The sequence below is a fragment of the Ursus americanus genome, chromosome 7 (genome assembly GCF_024610735.1).
Source record: "Ursus americanus isolate L20-20 chromosome 7, mUrsAme1.1.p, whole genome shotgun sequence".
Taxonomy (NCBI): domain Eukaryota; kingdom Metazoa; phylum Chordata; class Mammalia; order Carnivora; family Ursidae; genus Ursus; species Ursus americanus.
In genome coordinates, this window is record NC_142133.1 from 5,542,653 (window position 1) to 5,563,033 (window position 20,381).

Genomic DNA, 20,381 nt, shown 5'->3' on the forward strand with positions numbered 1-20,381 from the left:
GCCTCCATCAGATCTCCTGACCGCACCGAACAGCAGGCTCTCCTTCCGTGGGCCGTGACAGCGCGGGCGGTACGCGTGGCTTGTGTGCTGTGAGTCCTGCCTCGCTATCCCGCAGGCTTCAGAGCACACGCGCTGGAGCCAAGATTCCAGATCCACTCACTGCGCAACTTTGGGGAAGGTACGGGATAACGTCCCTGGGCGCTGATTTTTTTCAGCAGCTAGCTGATAGGGTTGCTGTGCGGATCGAGTACTTTCTTGTCTGTATTTAGAACAGTAGTCGGCACCGAGAAAGAACTTAACTAGTCACTGAAGGCAGTCATCTTGTCAACGCCTATTTAAAAAAAACAGTCCTATCAGCCCTTCTCAATGCTGTATACACAGGGGGCATTCAGAACACTCTCCCCAAGTTTCCGACCACACCGGTGGCCGACAGGGTCAAGACTGCTGAGTGCCGCCGGCTCCTGCCCTAACCACCTGTTTGCAAAGGAGCCTACCTCCAGCCGAGCAAGGAAAGAGGCCAGACCTGCTCTAATGCTCTTCGCGTCCCCTCGTCCCCACACCCCGAGGCCCAGCTCCCCAGCGGACGGCTGGTGCTGCCTCGCTCTGTCTTCTCTGATCCTCACAGAAGGGCAGGGGCAGCTGCCAGGGCCGACTGCGACCCCCATCCGACGTGGGGAAACAGCGGGGGGTAGCGCGACCTGCTGCACACACAGCCCGCACGCACCGTCCGCTGGTGCGGGGGAGGCCTCGGGTCACCCCAACTCCCTCCCTCCTCCACCATCCCTGCTGCTGCTTCAGGCTGCGAGCTTCGCTGTTGTTTCTCCAGCCCGAGCTTAGCCTCCTTCCCGCCGCGCGTCCCTGTTGCTGTTTCAATGCGCCACCGGGTACCGGCCTCCCAAACCGCCACCGTCTTGCTGAGTTACAGCTCCTTGTTTGCAACTATCCGGAGACACCCGAAACCCCAAGCCTGCCCCTCTGGCGTCACCGTCCCGTCGCCAGCTGCCCTTCGCGTGTTTGCCATTCTCCGCACTCCCAGCTGCCTGCTCGCTCTCCCACTTGGTATCTGCCCCTGACTCCTGCAGCCAGCCAGTCACCCACCTCTGCTCCGGCAGGCTCTGGAACATTCTGTACACTCGCCCCCGTTCTGGTCACCCTCCCTTCGGTCACGCAGCCTCCTGATGGGTCCTCTACTTCGAGTCCCTCCTGCTCCTGCAACAGCTGCGATCTTCCTGAGGTCGAGATTCTCCCTTGGAGCCCGGGTTCCTGAGAGCCGCCTCCCAGGACGGTGGGACCCAACACTCAGACTTGCTATAGGCTGACCCTTGTACAGTGTGGGGGTTTGGGGTGCCGATCCCTGTGCAGTAGAAAACCCCTGTAGAACTTCTGACTCTCCCCAAATGTAACTACTAATAGCCTATTGTTGACCGGAAGCCTTACCCATAACGAATAGTTGTGAAACACACAACTAACGTATATTGTATGTTCCTATAATAAAGCTAGAGGAAATGTTAAGAAAATCCTAACATGCATTCACAATACTCTACTTTCTGGAAAAAGAAAACCCAGTTATAAGTAGACCCATGCAGCTCAAAGGTCAACTGTACTATGTGCTACGATCCTACCTAAGAGCTAAAATCTTTCAGAGTCCTGTTGCTAACAGTTTGAAATCATCATCCAATCTCAACCCTCATGGCTATTTTCTTGAGAGGTCAGGCTCAGGCATTTTCTGTGGGCAGCTAGCACGGACGCAGTGCTGTGACGTCGTGGGCTGCCACAAACCCGCACAGCACCCTTCCCACCGGCGGCACCCCCACCTGCCGCTTCTGTTCCCCCCCATCCGTGAACTCACCTTCCGCCTGTTCTTCTCCTGCTGCCAGGGTCTGCACTCCCACCTCCTGCCCCCACTCCTGTCCCAGCCAAGTCTCCCGTCCTTCCACACCCCGGCCTGTGGCTCTATTCCTGGCTTTCCTGCACAGCACCCCGTTTTCCCACGAGACTTCCTCCGAGTCGTCTTCTCCACAAGAAGCCCCAGGCAGCCCGCGCTTGGTCGGGCCTGTCCCACCTGAGCCGGCAGGAGCGGGGCAGGTGCTCGCCAGATGCTGGCGGACCCGCACGCCCACCTACAAGGCCTTGGCAGACCCACGCCGCGGCGGGACCGCTTGTCCCTTCTCTCTCGTCAAGGTGATAGAAAGCACGCTCCGACACAGGTGGAACAAAACCTGCCACGACTTCACAAGAGAATGACTGCCGTGTAGAAAAATCCAGAGCACGTCTTCTACGATTTCGTCCGAGACGAATAATCCGTTGGGCATGATGCGAGGGTACATATGGCCCCGTTTTCATCAGGTTACCGTATGGTGTAAGGATCTGAAGTGTATGTACACATTTCAGAACTTAGCCTAGATTTTTAAAAAAACCAATTTACTAAGAATCAGTACTAGATAACTCTCTACAGAAAGGACAACTGAACACTGAGGGTCTAATTTCTTAAGTACTGTATTTATTAAAACTGTATCAAAATGGATTTAAAGCACTCTTGCACCAATTACTTTTTTCCCCTCAAAAACCTACTGCAAAATTATAGTAACGTTAAAATCTAAGTTTCTTAAAGATCTTTGGGAAACCCTATAACGAGCTCCTCAATTTAACACTCAGCTTTGACTGAGGAGTCCAGCTGTTGGCCAGAAACCTGTACGTGGTCTTTCAGACCCAGTGCAGGCAATTACAGAGGGTGGCCCAGGGAAGCGGCCCTCCCCACCCCTGCCCCGCAGACAGCTACTGTGTGGCAGTCTCTGGGGCACCTGCAGTCAAGGACTCGGCGCCTGGGCCCCGCCGTGGCTCTTCCGCCTCCGTGAACTCCTGGCCTACCCACCTTCCCTCCGAGTCTCCGTATCTCTTGCACAGGCACCCTTGCTGAGCCCTCGGTGGGCTGGGGAGCACTGCCCCTGGTTTAGGCTCTTGCTTGTCCTAGAGCGGTGAGCGATTAGAGACTTCACGATGAATTCACTTGGCTCCTCCCAGCTTTACTGAGGTAGAATTGACAAAGCTGTAACATATTTAAAATGTACAATGTGATGATTTGATAGACAGTAGTCCCCCTTTATCTGTGCTTTCAGATACCCGTGGTCAACCAGTCTGGAAGCAAATGATCTTCCTGCTGCATCATCAGAGGGTCGGGAGCAGCCTACCGCCGCGTCCAAACGCCCACGTCTTCCCCCTCACTCCGTCTCTTCACGTGGGCATTTTATCACCTCGCACCACCTTGAGAAGGGTGAGTGCAGGGTACTCTGAGATGCCACATTCACGTAACTTGTATTTCAGAATACGCTGTAACTATTCTGTTTGATTATTAATTATTGTTAATCTCTTACTATGCCTACCTTATAAATTAAACTTTATCAAAGATATTTATGTATAGAAAAAACCTCCATTATGTATTGGGTTCGGTACTATCTGTGGTTTCAGGCACTCACCGGGGGTCTTGGAACGTACGCCTGTGGATGGGGGGCGGGGGACAGTTGTACATACACACGGGCTGTGAAAGGGTTCCTACCCTCAAATTAACTAGCCCACCCATCACCTCAATTACCACCCCCCACATTTTTTTTTTTTTTTTTTGGTGGGGAATGCTTCAGATCTACTAAGCAAATTTCCACTATACAATACAGAATCATCAACCATAATCACATTAGATTCACTCAGAACTAACTTATCTTCTAGCTGAAAGCCTGTACCCAACGTGGAGGGCATGACGCTCAGGGAAATAAGCTGGATGAAGACAAAATATCACACAGTATCACTTCTCTGTAGCATCTTAAAGCCGAACGCCTAGAAACAGCAGAGTGGTGCTGCCAGGGGCTAGGGGGAGACTGGCCTGTTGTCTGAATCCGCTCCTTGGACATCTGGCAGCTCGGCCCTCTCGGGCTCCTGACAAAGACGCTCACAACTACTTCATTCTCCTGAACGTGCGTTCTTGCCTCTCATTTTGAAAAGCATGTTGTAACAATGGCCGTAGGGGAAAACAAGAGAATCTGGAGAAATGAGTTCTCTCATTAAATTAACAATGTAGCTCCAGAAGGTCTTCTCATTTTGGAGGCAGGGCCTTCTCGTCTGCAAAAGGAGGTTACCTGACTAGATGTTATTGAATGTTCCTTTCAGATCCAATATGCCAAGATTCTATGAATCATGCTTCTAAAACTACCTTCTGAAAAAGTTTAAAAAATAAAGCAGCAGAATGAAGCGAAACATTTTTTAAAAATTATGTTTACAAGGTAACCTTTACAAAGTAGCTTTTAAAAATAAATCATCTCACAACTCAAATGCCTGATAGTGTTGCCCTCACACTGGCGGGCAAATATTTATTGTATGTCTGCCACATGCCAGGCACATATACACGGCGTTTCCTCTCCTCGCCCGTGAAAGAACACTTAGCGCTTCTTCCAGGTAAACTTTCTGCGGGCTCCCTCTTGGCCTGGCTTCTTCCGTTCTCTGACGCGTGGATCAGCAGTCAGCAGTCCAGCTGCAGTGTAGAAAGAGAAGCCTTCATGAACCATGGAAAAGGCACATTGCCTAGCAGGCAAGCAACCAGACCTGTAATAATTTACCAGCCTGGTGTAAGTCTCATGACAGCAGTTTGCTCTCACTCTTTTAGGATAGTTCCCCCATTTCAGAGACAAACACCAGGTACATTGTTTGAGTCTGTTCTCCTCCTACAAGGACTATGGTTCCTTGTAGGTTTTTAAGCCTGTTCAACTTAAGTCTGCCCTTGTGTGGGTGGTCACTGTTCACCACAACTGCACTGACGCTGCCCGCTTATTATTACAGGTGTGAAAGTTCTAACAGAGACACGAGGCAGAAAAGAAACACTATACGGTGGAGTAAGAGGAAGGATATGGACACTGTAGATTTAAGAACATGAATATACAAATATACACAATACAGTATGACTTATCAAACCTGAGAAAAGAAACTTCTGGAAGCTTTCACTCTCCTAATCATCAAGAACGATTATGATTTCTAAGCAACTGATAAGTTACTCTCAGCATACGGCCCAAATAATGCACCCCCGTGGTGGCTGGAACCACAGATTTCAAGAATACCAGCCATGAGAAAGCGCTTACAATGCTTTTATAAATATGTAAACAAACCATAGTTTTTCCTTGTCTTTTTTACTCTTCCAACACTAGCACTTCCTTTCCCTGTAGACAAGGTGTGGGTATTTTATTAGGAGTATCTGAAAGGGTGTAAAGCAAAGGCAAACTCCAATCACTCGTTATAAACCCGTAAGTTTTTGCATTTACTTATCTTTTAAAAGGGCATGGTATAAATATTTTAGACAAAATGCATATAAGACTTGTCTAAATTCGAGTTTGAATTATAAGCAATATTGCTTTATTACCCTTCAATATGCCCACTAAGTCAAACTGGCAGAATTATGAAGGACATTAATCCTACAAAATGGTGAATTTTTTATAAGCAAATGGATTTGTAAGAGACTTCAAGAATCGGCTAGCCTAAGCCATAAGTGGTGCTTCTGTGCAGCGCGGTATTGGGACCGAGGGGCTCACGCGGGAGGGCAGGGGGTGCAGAGGCCATCTTACTTGCCCGGAGAGGAAGTGTGGGGCCCAGAGGCGCTAACAGCTGGTTAGGAGTGCCCCCAGCGCTTTCTTCCCGTCAACAGTTCGAAGACGGTCTTCAGCTAGAACCGCCCTAATTTATCCTTAAGTGCTTAAAGCAGTGCCCTAACGAACAAACTGGCCTACTCTTCCTCACCCTGCAGACTCTTGGGTTCCTGACGAGGTGACGGTCACCCAGTGAATCAGACAACATACAATTCAAAGTCATCACAGTGGAAAAACGGAAATCACCAATAATGTTGGAAAGATACAGTATGGGCTTCATTATCACATCGAATAGTTACAAGTCTCTATGATAAAAGAAATCACTCCCTGATTCAACCGTTAAGCGCCTGGTAAGCTGGCTACGCGGTTAGGCCTTAAAGGCCAAAGGAAATGTTCTCTGATGCCGGGAGGGCCTCCTTTTCTTTTTCTAATTCAAATTCCCTTCACAGAAATCAAAACTGAGAAGCGCGTATGGTTCTGGAGCAGAGAGAAACCAGCAAACTGAAACGCCACGTATTTAAGTGAGTATTTTCTGATTTCAGGAAACCAGTGCGGGAACCGGTGAATGCTCACGGATAAGGCGGAGACAACCACCCGCCGCCGCTCCCACGGCAGCTCGTACCTTGTCTCATCCACTCGACCTCTTCCTCGGTGATAAAGCTGCACAAGGCTCTTGCCAGCGCCAGGCGTATGGCTCCGGCCTGGGACGACCGCCCACCGCCCGAGACTGTGCAGGTCGCGTCATGTTTTCCAAGCCGGTCGAGGAAGTGGAAGGGGAACATCAGCTGTTCTCTAGAACACATCCAAGGAAAGGCAGCTCACTATCAAGACACGTGTGTTACAAACTGGTCACGTGGTCAGCATTTATAGAAAGTGTATCGCGCACGCCCACGTGCATACTTCAGTCAACCCATTACAGGATCAACTCCTGGTGTTTCTGATGTTGAGACTGCTCTGCGGACAGCCACATTTCTTCTTCTTGGAGCAATACACACCCTCTCAGAGTTGAGCCCTTTTCTCTCATGAGAACACTGCAAAGCTTGAAAATAGCCTTGTAGAAAAGTCTCAGAGCTGGGAAATTCCTCTGATCAGCTGACTCTTCCTGGATTCAGTAATCAATTATCAATGCGTTAGATTCACTGAACAAAGCATACCATCACATATCTGTGTAACGTACGGTGCTCATCCTGATGTGGTTTTCACAGTTACTAGAACACATTCAACTCCTACCCCCGAAACACCCATTCCTACGACTGGTTCTTAAATTGGCAGGTGTCAGGCAACACGGTGCACAACGCCAGCCAGGCCCGCTTACCTCGGCAGTCTGGAGGTAAGGGAACACAGACAGAACACGGTCCGGACCTTCTCTTGTTCAACCCAGCAAGTGTCTGCTGAACACCATTTATGTACCAGGTCTAATCACCACTGCCTCTGTCAGGTATGCTGATCTTGCCATTTGCCCTAATATCTCTACTGAATATTTATAAAAGCCGATTCATTTTGCACTGACTTGCTTTATCTGACAGTGTTAGCTTTCTAGACCCCAAATAAAACTTATACGATAATGATGCTGAAAGACACATACGGACAGGACATTCAAGTGTTACTCCTCAGGCTACAAGGGCAAAATAATCGCATGCAGACAGATGGACAGAACCTTCTCTCTGAACAAGACCTTCCAAGAACACAGTTAATTAGAATCTGCAATAGTGCTGTTTCAACAGGAATGTTGCTTCAACAGGGATGACACAACAGCAAACACGGGCCTGAAACAACATAAATCCATACTGCTTTTTTGAATAAAGCAACCAAATAAAAGATAGCAGTGTTATAAAAATAGTACTGTTCTATGTAATAGCCATATTATCATAATAACTGAAGAAAATTTAGAGACTGATAATGTAATTCCGCCATTCCATTTTTTCATCAGGGAAAGACAGGCCAAGACAGAATGTCCAGGATAGTGTCTCTGCGTTGCCTGACACAGGTAAGTGGTTAGTGTTGTAAGTGACATTACTGAGCAGCTCTGACCCCCACTTGTTTGGGAGCTTAAACACTTACCTGTGTTCATTCCTCAAAGTCTAAGATTCCCTAACAAATGCTTATATAAAGAAATGGAGACAAACTCAGATCCTCTAATCTACTCCGGATACACTACAGTGCCTGAGCCACGCACGGGTCAAAGTAAGACAGACCACCAAGAAGGGTCTGGACAGTTGGGAAGTGGGTGCACACCGAGGAAGAAAACTTTCTATGGAGGTGTGACCCAAAGGGTAACAACTGAAGATGATTATACATAGCTATCGACTTTAATCCGGACTGCAAACAAATACGTACAAAAACAGGCTTCATCTGCTCTCGGGTGTCTCAGACGGAATCCTGAGTTAAAACCATCACACTTACTTAATCAAAGCTACTTTGAAAAAAATATAAAACAATCTCCTATCTTCTCTGAACACAACTCCTTATGGCACCAATTCAAAAGCATGTAACTTAGCCAATGTACAAATACATGCTCTTTTTGATTTTTCTTTAATCGCTTAGAATGCTAACCTTATCTCCACTATTACATGGCTAGTGCTGTGTGAGGAACGTATTTCTTTTGTATAGATGATCAAGTAAGAGTTGCTTTAGTGGTTGGCTGACAGAGCAGAGGCCTTTCCAAATCAGAAGGGTTATTAATCTTTGTATTCCACAGTACTAGAGACTTAGTAATAAATGCCCACTGTATAAGTGAATGAATGAATAAACAAAAATTTTCTGATAACACTGGGAAGGCAACAAAGTCAACGTTTGTTCCAATGATCTATTTGTGCAAACAGCCTGAAGAAAGGGCTCTGGAAAGAGAGCTTGCCATCCAGCTGACTTGTAGGCGAGCATCTGAGAGATCATGTCCAACTCTCTCCTACGAACTAGCAAAGTGACCTTTAAGTATCTGGGCTAAGGTCACACAGCTAGAAAACAGAACTAGAAGTGAGATCACCTGATTCTCAGTTCAGCTGTCTTCCTACTGGACAGTGGTCACCTTGCTGCTGAATCTGTAAGCTCCTGAGCTGCTCCTGCACGTGCAAAGGCCAGCCCAGGGCTAGCACGGTTACCCCCAATTCCTACAACCGCTTCAAGATGACAAGACGGTCTGGGTGCCCATTTCCACCAAGACTCTCTACTTAGGCTTTCCAATCAGAGAAGAAGTTTCTTGATGATAGAAATCATATCTTAAATAGCTCTGATATCTCCAAAATGCCCAGAACGAGATGGTGCACACAGAGAGTCCTTAGTAAATGCCTGCTGAATTCAAATTGGAGAATAAGTTCTAAGGATACCATTGAATTAGGAGATCAAGCCATACCTGAGATTTATGATTAAATCATCAGAAGTTAAATCTGAAAGCAAACTATTAGGTTATTATTGGTCAAATGCCATTTCTCCAAGCAGTTCCCAGTGCTCACATTCTGGGTCTCTGTCTGGCTTTTCTAAAGGGAAAGAAGAGCTTCCTCTACCCACTTCCCTGTGAGAAGGATGGCAGAATTAGTCTACACCATTTGAATGTAGTTAAGAGTGGGTTACTCCTGGGGTGCCTGGGTGGCTCAGTCGTTAAACGTCTGCCTTTGGCTCAGGGTGTGATCCCAGCGTCCTGGGATCGAGCCCTGCATCAGACTCCCCACTCGGTGGGAAGCCTGCTTCTCCCTCTCCCACTCCCCCTGCTTGTGTTCCCTCTCTCGCTGGCTGTCTCTCTGTCAAATAAATAAATAAAATATTTAAAAAAAAAAAAAAAAAGAGTGGGTTACTCCTCGACACAGACGCACATACCGATAAAATAAATATACATTGCCCGAAGTCATTATTCGGTCCAGAAACTTGCATGACATTAACAGGGTCCTCTTTTCCTTACACAAGCATTGGGGTCAGTGGAGCTTTTGCCCCTTTTCACCTTAAATAGTGCACTATACATTCAGGAAACGGGAGGATTAAGAAGAAGGGCCTAATCATGCAGAACTTGTGTTACTTGTGGAGAATGACAGTAACTACTAGAAAAATGATAACCATCTCCGAAAGAGGCCTTTAGACAGTGACGCAGAGATCGAAGATGAGCCTACTCAGAGGACTTGAACTCTAATACTTATTTATGATTAATGTCTATTTCTCCACGGGATACAAAGTTCAAAAAATAAAACTGCCATATTTGGCACTGAGAACTAAAGCAGAACCCGATGAGCTCTTATTTAAACACATCAATGTCAGGTTTCTTTGCTTGCTCAATATGTAATCAGTTTCCTCTGAGCGATAAAGCAGGTTTTTTCCTAATATTTATGCTGGTAAGGGCTAAGGTTGTTTTTGTTGTTTTGCGCACATTGGCCTCCCACCTCCCCTTCCCCGCAAGAGGGAAACAAAAGGTGGGACTCTACTTCCTTTCATTCTGGCATAGTGTGCATTTCAGAAAGATTCATCTAAAATACTCAACTTCCAGTAGGATCTGATGAAGAGAGGAAGAAGATTCAATTAATGAGGAATTCTAGAGATGCTTTTTTAAAATCTGGAAAATGACCTAAAAAAAACAGCAACAGCTTCCCTCTAGCTAGTTTGATTTAAATTAATTACATTGGTAAAGAGAAACCACCATTCAGACATATATAATCAGAAAACCACAAGCCTTTTAGTAAAACGTATAAAGACAAAATGCAAACGCAAAACCAGAAACGAACCTGTCTTGTGTCACTGGGAAGTAAAGCAGATAATCGATTCCATTTATGCTTATCTTCCCACTTCCGTGCTCATAAACAACCGCTTCGGCTTTTGCACTCTTTCTTTTACCTTAGTAAATATAAAACTTCTATTAGTAAAAATCTTCAAGGTGAATGTTCTGAGATAGTAAAACGACATTAGATTTTTTTCCCCCAGAAAGACAATATACTATTACACTGTATGTGGATAGTTCTAGGAGTATGACAAGTCAAACAAAAATAAAACAGGCCAACTACACCATAATCGATGCAATAGACCTTATTATGGGGTAATTTTGTTCCTCAACTCCATTTTAGGAACACCACAATGATTGAAAATTAGTTTCAACAAGCAACGAAGTAATTCGTATTTATTTATGTTACTTTAGAAAAACAACCAATTTACAGTGTTCTTTTATAATCAATAAAAACATATCTAGTCATATAACTTTTAAAAATATATGAATAGTATGATAAAATATAATTGGTAGAAATGAAAAGAATCCTCAGGAAAGGTCCCATTTCTTTGAAAGCATTAGCGGAAATGCCCAAGGAAGAAGGCTCAGTTGTGAAGAGCTGCAGGTCTATCAGGCCTTAGAAGCTGCACCATAACGAATGTCTGTGTGGCTCCAAGGAAGATGTGAGGTCGAGGACCTCAAGTGTTCACTCTTCACAGTTTCGGTATCTGACAAGCAGATTCCCCGAGCATTTTCATTTTACATGGGAAACCTTTATTACAAACATTTTTTGTTTCTGCCAGTTGAAAATGTGAAAACAAAAAGATTTCACGTAAGTCTGTAAAAATAAAAAGTGTTAACAAGATGGGGTAGGTACGCATCTACATTTTTTCTTGGGACATGAGAAGGTTCAGATTTTTGAAACTTCAACAGAGTCTTAAAAATTAGAAAACCCAATGTAGCAGTAGCAAAAAACAAATGAATCCACTGAATACCAGGGAGCGACAGCAAATAAAAATAACTGTCGTTTCTCAGTTTTCACGGAATTTCTTTTCTCTCCACGGGACGTCATTACCTTCGCTGGTGCTGAAGGCCGTTCCTTGCTCGTCGTACTGCAGAGCTTCAATCAGCTGTTTTTTTGATTGAACAGTTATACTCCTACGGAATCTCTGCACAAATTCTTCTTTGGCACCACAGTGCAGTGTCAATAACCTTTCTAGCAGCCGAATGAACTGTGCATACTGCGGACAATAAAGGAAAAATTCATTAGAAGATGCAAGTGTAATTGCATTTGCTAAATTTTTTTCTATTTTTGTATACCTGATCTTTCCAATGTTGCTTTTCTTGATGAATTTTGACAGGATGACACTTCGGCACCTTCACGCTGCTTTTAAAACAGCATGCAGACACAACACTTCCCCTGTGTATCCCTCAGTGCCCAATCTTTTCTTTTGAGAAACAAAAGAGACTTACCCAGCAAAGAAAATTCAGTTTCTCTGTATTATAATTACATGAAATTGAGATTTAAATTCATTTTCAAAAAATATTTAGATGATCTTCAAGTGTAATTTCTACTCTTTTAATAACTGGATCAAGAGGAGGTTTCACAATAATTTCCAGTTAAGTTATGTATAGTAAAATAGGAAGAGTTTGATTTCGAGAAAATGTACCTCTTAAATTATATTTCATAATACATTTGGCAAATATATCTTTAGCTGTTCAAGCTGTGTTACTTTAACGTTTATGATTTCCTTTAAAACTGAACAATCAAGCTATTTAAAAATTCAAGAGATACTTGACTTAAAGGGCAACCTCTTGAAATAAATTATCCCCGCTACTCTGTGTGTTTTTTTTAATAGTTCTCGAACATGTGATTAGAAAGTAAACAACTTGGTATTAACCCCTTAAAATTAGATGCCAGAGTAATCATTCGGAAGTGTTTATGCAGAAGGCGACAACTAATACTCAAGATCCCTAGTTATGCGGGATGTGAGACCCGATTTTTGATAACCTTGTGCTTTTGTCACCCCTAAAAATCATACTCTTCTTTGTTGCCTCTGACTTTATCGTGAACATCTGCCATTAATAATTTGAAATGCGGAAAAAATCTCAACAGTAAGTTTAAAAAGACTGCTTCAATTGCTGCTTCCTGGGCTGTCACAATAAAAGGGGAATTTTCTATGTGAGGGGGACAGACTTCGCCACGTGTGGTACCTGGACTGACACAGCTCTGCTCCTCCCCTCCATCTCCAGGCCTGTGCCCTCTGCTCTCGGCGGTTCTCTCAGTTCCACTGACTATGAACATACAGAGGGGTAGCTACGAGTCTGGCATGGCCTTTGTGACGTGCTGGGGTAAGGTTTATGAAGTCCCTGCCTCCCCCTGCCTCCCTCGTATCTTGATACCAGTCAGCAGCTTCAGGACTTCTTCTGCTCTCCAGTACCCCCAGGTACAGCGGACTGTCATCTACACACCTACTGTCTATGTATACGAGGTATACATACCATTATGTGTATGCATAGAAAATGCATATATTTGTTTTGTCTTTCCAGTTGTACAACTCTAAAAAAGTCCTTAGGATGTTTTCAAGATGGAAAAACAAAAAAACCCAAAAAACAAACTTGTATTATTAAAAAATCAAAGCAGCCAAAAAACATAGGAAACAATGAAATGATATGTTCAATGAGGAAGCAAAGAGAGATTTTTCAGTTAGATCCAAATGCAGCAATAGCGACTTGGCAGTTAGGATATTAGAAATTAACTCCAGATCTACCACTCACCAAATGCCTGACACCTTGTTAAGCAAATTGCAACGTTTCCAAATCATTAATTTCTCCAATATGTTAAATGAGAAAAAGAGCAATTTAAGTACAAGACTTAACATCAACACGGGTGGCAAGGTACTAACAATGTTAGCCAGTGCCATGGAAGAAAAAACCCTTCTTGGAACAATTTGTGAAATTTACACTCAAATCTTCTAGAAATAATCTAAATTTAGAACATCAACATATTTAAAACATCAAATTTCCTCAGATAATATTGGCGTATATTAGAGCATTCAGCAAAAGAGCACTCCAATGAAAATCCAAAGCAGGGGGCACAAACTTTATAAGGGATGAGACTCACCTGGGGAGCTGGTTAAAAATATGAATTCTGAGCGAGGTCTGAATCTTAGGAAACTGCATTTTCTGACCAGTTTTCTGGCTGCATTTTAAGTAATTCTGACACAGGTGGTTTCGCAGATTCCAAGATGAAAAATACCGCCCTTCTAGGTACTGCATATAAGCCAGGGAGCAGCAAATTGCATGAAGGCAACCATGTGCTCCTTCCTTTTTCTATTTAACCTGTGGTAACTCCTTACACTTGTCATTATTAGCTTGTAAAATTAGCTATCCGTTTTACTGACGGAGATGAAAAATGGCATCTGCCACACTTGCCTAGAACCGCTGGCAGAGGACAGCAAGAGCGCTTGAGGAGAGGAGGGCCTGGACAGCAGGCAGGTCACCTTCCTGACCGCAATAAGGCCCTTTGGCAGAAATCAACTATAAATATGTTTTAGAAAGGAAAACTGTCTTAGGAACACCTGCCTCTGAGAAACAGGACTGTGACGATCCTAAATACAGCAATTGTCTGCATTCTTACGGCACAGGTCCCCGTAAATTTAAAAGATTAATTACTCACATCTTGATCTGACAGTTTTTCCACTAACATTTCTTCTAGTTCCTCCTTAATCAGCCATCTGCTGCCAATCAGGTCTCTGTTAAAATATCACATATATTCTCTTTTAACCAGGCAATTAGAGTTCTAGCACAAAAGATCCCACATGTAGTAGCGATTCTTGATTGGGAAACAAATTTTTATATTCTAGAGCATTAAAATTTCACTCCAGTAAACTATTTTTGAGAAGTGTTATTTCACCCCCTCATTCTACTTTGGAAAAGACACCCAGTCTAGCAAATGTTTTGTTGGAGGACAGAAACACGCTCTTATGGAACTCATCCGATACACCAAGCCACCGGGTTTCTTACAAATTAACATCGCACTTCATTATTTACTTCAAAGAAGAGCGATGGACACAAAGTTGGCCTGCCAGTGGACAAAGGAGTAATCAAGTCCAAATAAAGAGCTGGTGGTCATATGTGCAACTTCGACGAGGGATTCTCGAAGACCTGCGTCTTCTGCATAAGAAGTGAAGCACCAGGCCAAAACAACTGGGCCGACAGATCTAACCCATCACTGTCTGCCCAATGGAAGTCCAAATCTTAACATTCACATGCCTTAATTGTTTTTGGTATTTCAGTAAATATACAGCTATATAAACAAAAATTCTGAGGACCCCATCTTTAAATATAAGTGCCATTTAATACATAAGTCCGGAATGAAGATAAAAATAACAGCTGCAATATCTACTTCCACCCAAACAAAAAACTCACCTGTTATTCTGACCCCTAACTTTAATGATCAGTGCTGAACTAGGGAACACACTTCTAGGCTTTAAGTATGCCTCAACACCACCAATGACAAGTGGAATGTTTTTCATTCAAATTTTGCATGTATTTTAATCAGAGAGAAGAACTTACTTGGTTTTAGTTTTTTCTGAAAATAGACCTTTGGCTTGCAACTGATTCTGATGTTTTTCTGCTTCTAGTAGCTTTCCATATGCTTCCTGTGGCAAATAAAATACACACGCTAAAATAAGGGCTATGGTACCTTATGACTTCTACTTCGTATTTTCCCTGTGAGCATCCCTCGTTTCAGAAGGGACCTCCTCACAGAATCTAGCTGCACAGCAAATAATACTGAAAATGCTTTTTAATTATACTATTTCCCACTCAAACTGAAGAATGGTAATGTAATTTCAATGACAATTTAGTATCATACATAATAGTATACGTTAACTGATTTTAGATAACTCTGTAAGACATTTACTCTATAAAGAACTCTACAAAAAAAACTCCATGAGGGTGATAAACACAAAAGAAAGCTACAAACTATTTTCCTTTAAGTTCCATAAACAAGACCAAAAATTTTCCCGTAAAATAAATCATAATTTATATAGCAACATGCACTTTAAACTTAGGGAATTAACCAGCAAAGTTATGGTATTTATAGCTAAACTACTTATCTAATATTCAATATTTACATAATATTTAAGTCCTCACCATGTTAGTCTATATCTTAAAAAGTTTTCTATTATATTTGTTTTATTATTTGATTTCTTTCCATTAATTTACTTTCTAACAAAGTCTATAAAATGTATGCCACTTGTTAAATTATAATGTAAGCAGGGGGGAAAACTGCCATTTTGTTAGAACTTGTAAAAAGCAATAATCTGGCAATGAACACTATCAATAAAATACATTTTCCAGGAAATGAGTTTACAAAAGTAGAATCATGCAAATTGCCTCCCGGTTTTTTCACTGAACAAATTTTCATGGAGGACTCCCAGCCGTGTGTATTCACTTCTAATTTAACATCATCTACCATACTGATACCTAATGGGTAACATTTTCAAAGGATGAGCCAGAGAGGATATAAATGACACTTTTTTCTTGCTGATCATGACACCTTCCAGCATCATCAGCTACCATCAGATAATGACGACACAACTTGTTACTGCAGACATGTCCATCCATATCTCAAATAGTCTTAATTTCAATTTTGGAAGGGCAACTTCTTACGGGCTCTGATTAAACTGTCATATATATCACAAGGTTGCTGACAGAGTTTGTTCTAAGAAAAGGGGACATGTCCTTTTGCACCGGTCTCTGTCTGTACCAGCGTGCATATGTTAACAGCATACATGAGGATCTCAACAAAGTGAAACCATCACCAGCTCAGTAACTGTAAAGGTAAGTTCCCAGGGAAGCAGCAGCAGCGTACAAGCGTAGAACTGGTTTGAATTGTAATTTCTCAGGCCCCAACCCAGACTTTCAGATGGGGAACCTCTGGGGTGGGGCCCACTGATCTGTTTTAACCATGATCCCGAGTGACATACACTGATGTTTGGATGACTAGAAGTACCAAGAGTCTAGTTCAACATAATATAGCAAAGGGACAAATTCAGTTAATTGTATTCTAGCGTCCATATTAAGTATAACAATCTCTACAGCTATATCCAAAGTACGAATCCATTGCGTGTACAGCAGAACTACAATTGTCTACCCCAAAGAAAGCAAAACTGAACGTGAACCATCCACAGGTACTATGTATACCTGCTATTCAACTTCAAAGTCTACAATTTATCTCCCAAGAATCGGTAAACCTCATTTGACTTTCACCTCATTTTAAAAGGCTAAGATACTAGGTTGTGACCCCAACTGGATACCATATCAGAATAATTTCTGTGCACCTGTGTTTCTAGAAAGCAGTTCTCAAACACTCTGAACATGTAAAATAAAGAAACAAGATCCCACGAGACGAATCCTACCCCACTTGTACGCAGTAAGACACAGTGCACACAGCGTCTCTCTGTGCACCTGGCCCCAGCTGTCAGCAGGCCGAGCCCGGCCATACTGCTACACGTCGGGGCTCTGGTGACGGAACGGCATCAGTCTCTCTGGTCTGCTCCAGAGTCTGGATGTTCTGAGGGTACGGAAGTCAGAGATGTTGTATCTTTCAAATCCAGCTCAAAAAAATACGAATCCAAGAGAACACCAACAACAGTGATAAGGTGCTTTCCCATTTGTAAGGCTGTTAATTTCTGGAATAACTACGGCAACTAGAAAATAATAATAGTAATAGTAATAATAACTTATTATTATTATTATTGACCTGACTCGTAGTCAAATTTCGAGTCAATGTGTGGACTGGTAAAGTCATTATCATTTTCCAGTGACTTTGGGCCGACTTTTAAGTCTACACTCTTCTTAACATTTTTTTCACTATGCTATTACCTTCCACAGTTATATTTAGCTCCATAATCATTTGGAAATAGTATAAGTGAAATAATCAGAAAAAAATGTGTACTATGAGAAAACCACCCATGAACAGTACATGTCAAATTTCAAACATGGTAAATTCTGTACATTTATGGCATATACTTTGATGGTTGTAATCCACTGAATTACATAATTCTCATTAAGCCACCCCATACATTTCTTTCAATAGGAAAACATGTGTCAAGTATTTAGCGCAGTGCCTGACCTGTAGTAATGGTCAAGAAATGACAGCAGGGGAGAGGTATGGCATGCAAGAGTCTAACAACTGAAACAATTCTACTGGTGTACCATTTCTATTTATTCTTTCTCTTCTATATAATAAAACCACTCTAGAGATTCTATCTTGGTTAGTTAGAGACAACAGCTCTCTGGAAACGAGATTCTATAGCTTCAGCTCCCTGAAGAGATGTGTACTAACCTGCATCAAAAAATCCCTGAGGGTATAAAATATGCCAGGAACTGTCAACATCACGGATTATCACTGGTAGCTTCTGGTATATTGTTAAGCTTCCACTTAATTTTTAAAGGACACTGGAGAATTAGTGTGACCCCACCTACACTAAGTTTATATACTGTATTTAATAGTATAATTTTCAAATATGACAGGAATAACCCAGATGTGAAATGCTGAATCATTAATCACAGCTATGATTAATATTTCATAAAATCAAAGCAAGCCTATCCACCCCTCGTGTCATCAGATTTCCATAATGTATGAGTCAAATTTAGAAGGTGCCTAATTTGAAAATACCAGATGCTCAGGTTGCAGAAAAGGGATGCTTAAACTAAACCCTTCCCAGAGCATGAGCAATATGATTTTTTAGTATCCTTCTAAAATCTGTTTTGGCTATATTAATCATGTAGAAATTCCAATTTTAGGGAGGGTAAACAAATTTCTTGTGGGGGTGGTATAGGAAAAGTCAACTGTATTTTGATACCCAAAACATACAATAATAAACTAATAGTAACTATTATCTTAGATACTAGTTAAATAACAGAAAATTAATGGGCTTAAAATACATGTTTGTTAAAAAAAAAAAAATCACAGAAAATCAGATTTCCTAAGTAGCAATCTTCCCAAGTTTTTGGCTACTGGCATATACAATGAAATAAAATGAAATAAACATAGTATAGAATTCATTTATCGTGGTTACTGCTATTTACCTAATGTTTCAAGTGACACACTGCTATCACACACCCTTGCTATCACTTTGTGAATGCGATATGCTATGTATACAGCCTTCAAAGAGCATGCAGGGATACGTCAGCACTGCTCCAGCTTTTTAAAAATCAGCACTCTGCACAGTTTTAAAGGAGTTATTTCATAATACCTCATTGTGAGAAGGGTCACTATTTTAATTTCATTTTTAAAGATAAGGGCACTAAACCAAGTTTTAAACTTCACTGCAAGGTTACAAAGACGGCGCAAACTACGTTAAGAATTCTGTGGCACTAAGTCCCCAGGACTTTTGCTTATTGGAGTCTGGGATCTTCACACAGTGAAGTCACTTCTGGGGCTGCTGTTCTCATGCTTTATGAACATAGAATGCTACTTAAATCATTTAAAATAAATCAGAGAATTTCTAAATAAGCCAGCCTTCTTTCAAAAGGCAAATGAATCCTGTTTACGCAGAAGTTATCAGGATTAGAATTACTTGGTTTTCTTCCAAATTTTAACCTTTTCTTTTTCCACTTCAGAACAGTTTACTATATAAAGATCTACTTACTCCTTAATTTCAAACTTTTTGGGGTACAGATTTCATCTGTGGCCATTGTAATTTATGGAAATACTTCAATTTATGGAAATACTCTGAAAATATTCCCTTGTGTACTGTAAAACAGGTCCTAAATATAAATGAGGTTTACAGATTTAAGAGGCTCAATTCCCGGTGCCGTAAAAACTGCATCTAAAAAGAGATGCACAACCGTATCATAGGAAGTGGGGTGAGGGAGTTTGTGTAAAATGTCAGCAAATGTCCAAGGTATTTGATAACTGATTTTTCCCAAGCACTGGTCTCATGGAACGTTAAAGGGGTTCTGGGCAGTAAGGGTTCCATGACCCAGTGTTTGAGCAGCAGCCGGTTACTGCAACAGGCTTCTTGACTGCCGGACTTTATCATGCTATCATGTAGCTCCTGGTGGAGTTTCCCAGGACACAATGGGCGGCACTGCCAAACTCACTTCGTGGCAGAATGTCTTTCATGAAGAATATTTTATAACCTGTGTTTCTTAGCAAACACTTTGGGAAAGGCTGCAGTAGACATGCCTAGACTTAAATCATATTTTACAAAGGGTTCCCACTTTAGAGTCAAATAATCACCTCCCGTAATGAATTTTAAATAATTTTCAATTCGCTTTTAGTGAGTGAATTTAAAATCTTCCAAGAACGTGTATGTATTAACGAGTAAACCTGAATTAACATTTTTCCTACAATTAAAGGCTCTGCCCATAACTCAACAATGGCTATCCAGGGTTGTAAATGCCTCGCTCACGGGCACAGCCTCCTTCACCACCAGTGTGGCCAGCCTGGACAGGCTCTTGCTGCTGTGGGCAAGGGGCCTCCCCCCCCGCCCCCCCCGCCCCGTTCCCCCCCCCCCCCGCCCCGTTCCCCCCCCCCCCCCCGCCCCGTTCCCCCCCCCCCCCCGCCAGGCTGGCAGGCCCTAAGAGCAGACAGACCACCCTTCCAGCCTGTGCCTTAACTGTGCACACGCGGTTTTCTCCTTCATCTAGACCAAGTCTATTCACAGCTCAGCTGAGACATAGCACAGCATTTTCTCTTCTGCACACACACATATATCCTCTTTAAAAATTCTTCCCTTTCCTTTACACTTTGGCTCAGTTGTTTCAGGAACCTTCTCTTATTCTCCCTCTGTTTGTTCTTTCTGCTCCTGAAACCCTAAACTGAAACTCTAAATCATGTCTGAAAAGTATACAAGTTCTACTCGTCACATGGCTATTAAGGAAATGGAAAGCCATCCATTTTGGGTGAGAAAAGACAGATGAGCCCGTGCCATCAAGCGTGGAGCTCCCTTTCCAGGACTCAACGATCCTCTGAGAAACTCCTTAAGTCTCTTATTTCTTCTTACGTAAACTACTTTTTCCTGTGTAAGACACTACTTGTTTGTACTGTCCTATACTTTTCA

General features: G+C 42.6%; 1 protein-coding gene across 1 annotated transcript in view; it reads right to left on the reverse strand.

Moving 5' to 3' along the window:
* Positions 1-4,327: 4,327 nt before the first annotated feature.
* The window catches only part of MRPS9 (mitochondrial ribosomal protein S9), a 63,294-nt gene continuing 47,240 nt past the window's right edge, over positions 4,328-20,381 (reverse strand). Inside the window, exons 6-11 of the mRNA XM_045771587.2 lie at positions 14,878-14,963; positions 13,979-14,054; positions 11,375-11,540; positions 10,325-10,433; positions 6,244-6,413; positions 4,328-4,519 (exon numbers count right to left, since the gene is read on the reverse strand). Of these exons, the coding sequence (XP_045627543.1) occupies positions 4,428-4,519; positions 6,244-6,413; positions 10,325-10,433; positions 11,375-11,540; positions 13,979-14,054; positions 14,878-14,963 (699 nt within the window). The 3' untranslated portion in view covers positions 4,328-4,427. The remainder of the gene's footprint in view (positions 4,520-6,243; positions 6,414-10,324; positions 10,434-11,374; positions 11,541-13,978; positions 14,055-14,877; positions 14,964-20,381) is intronic.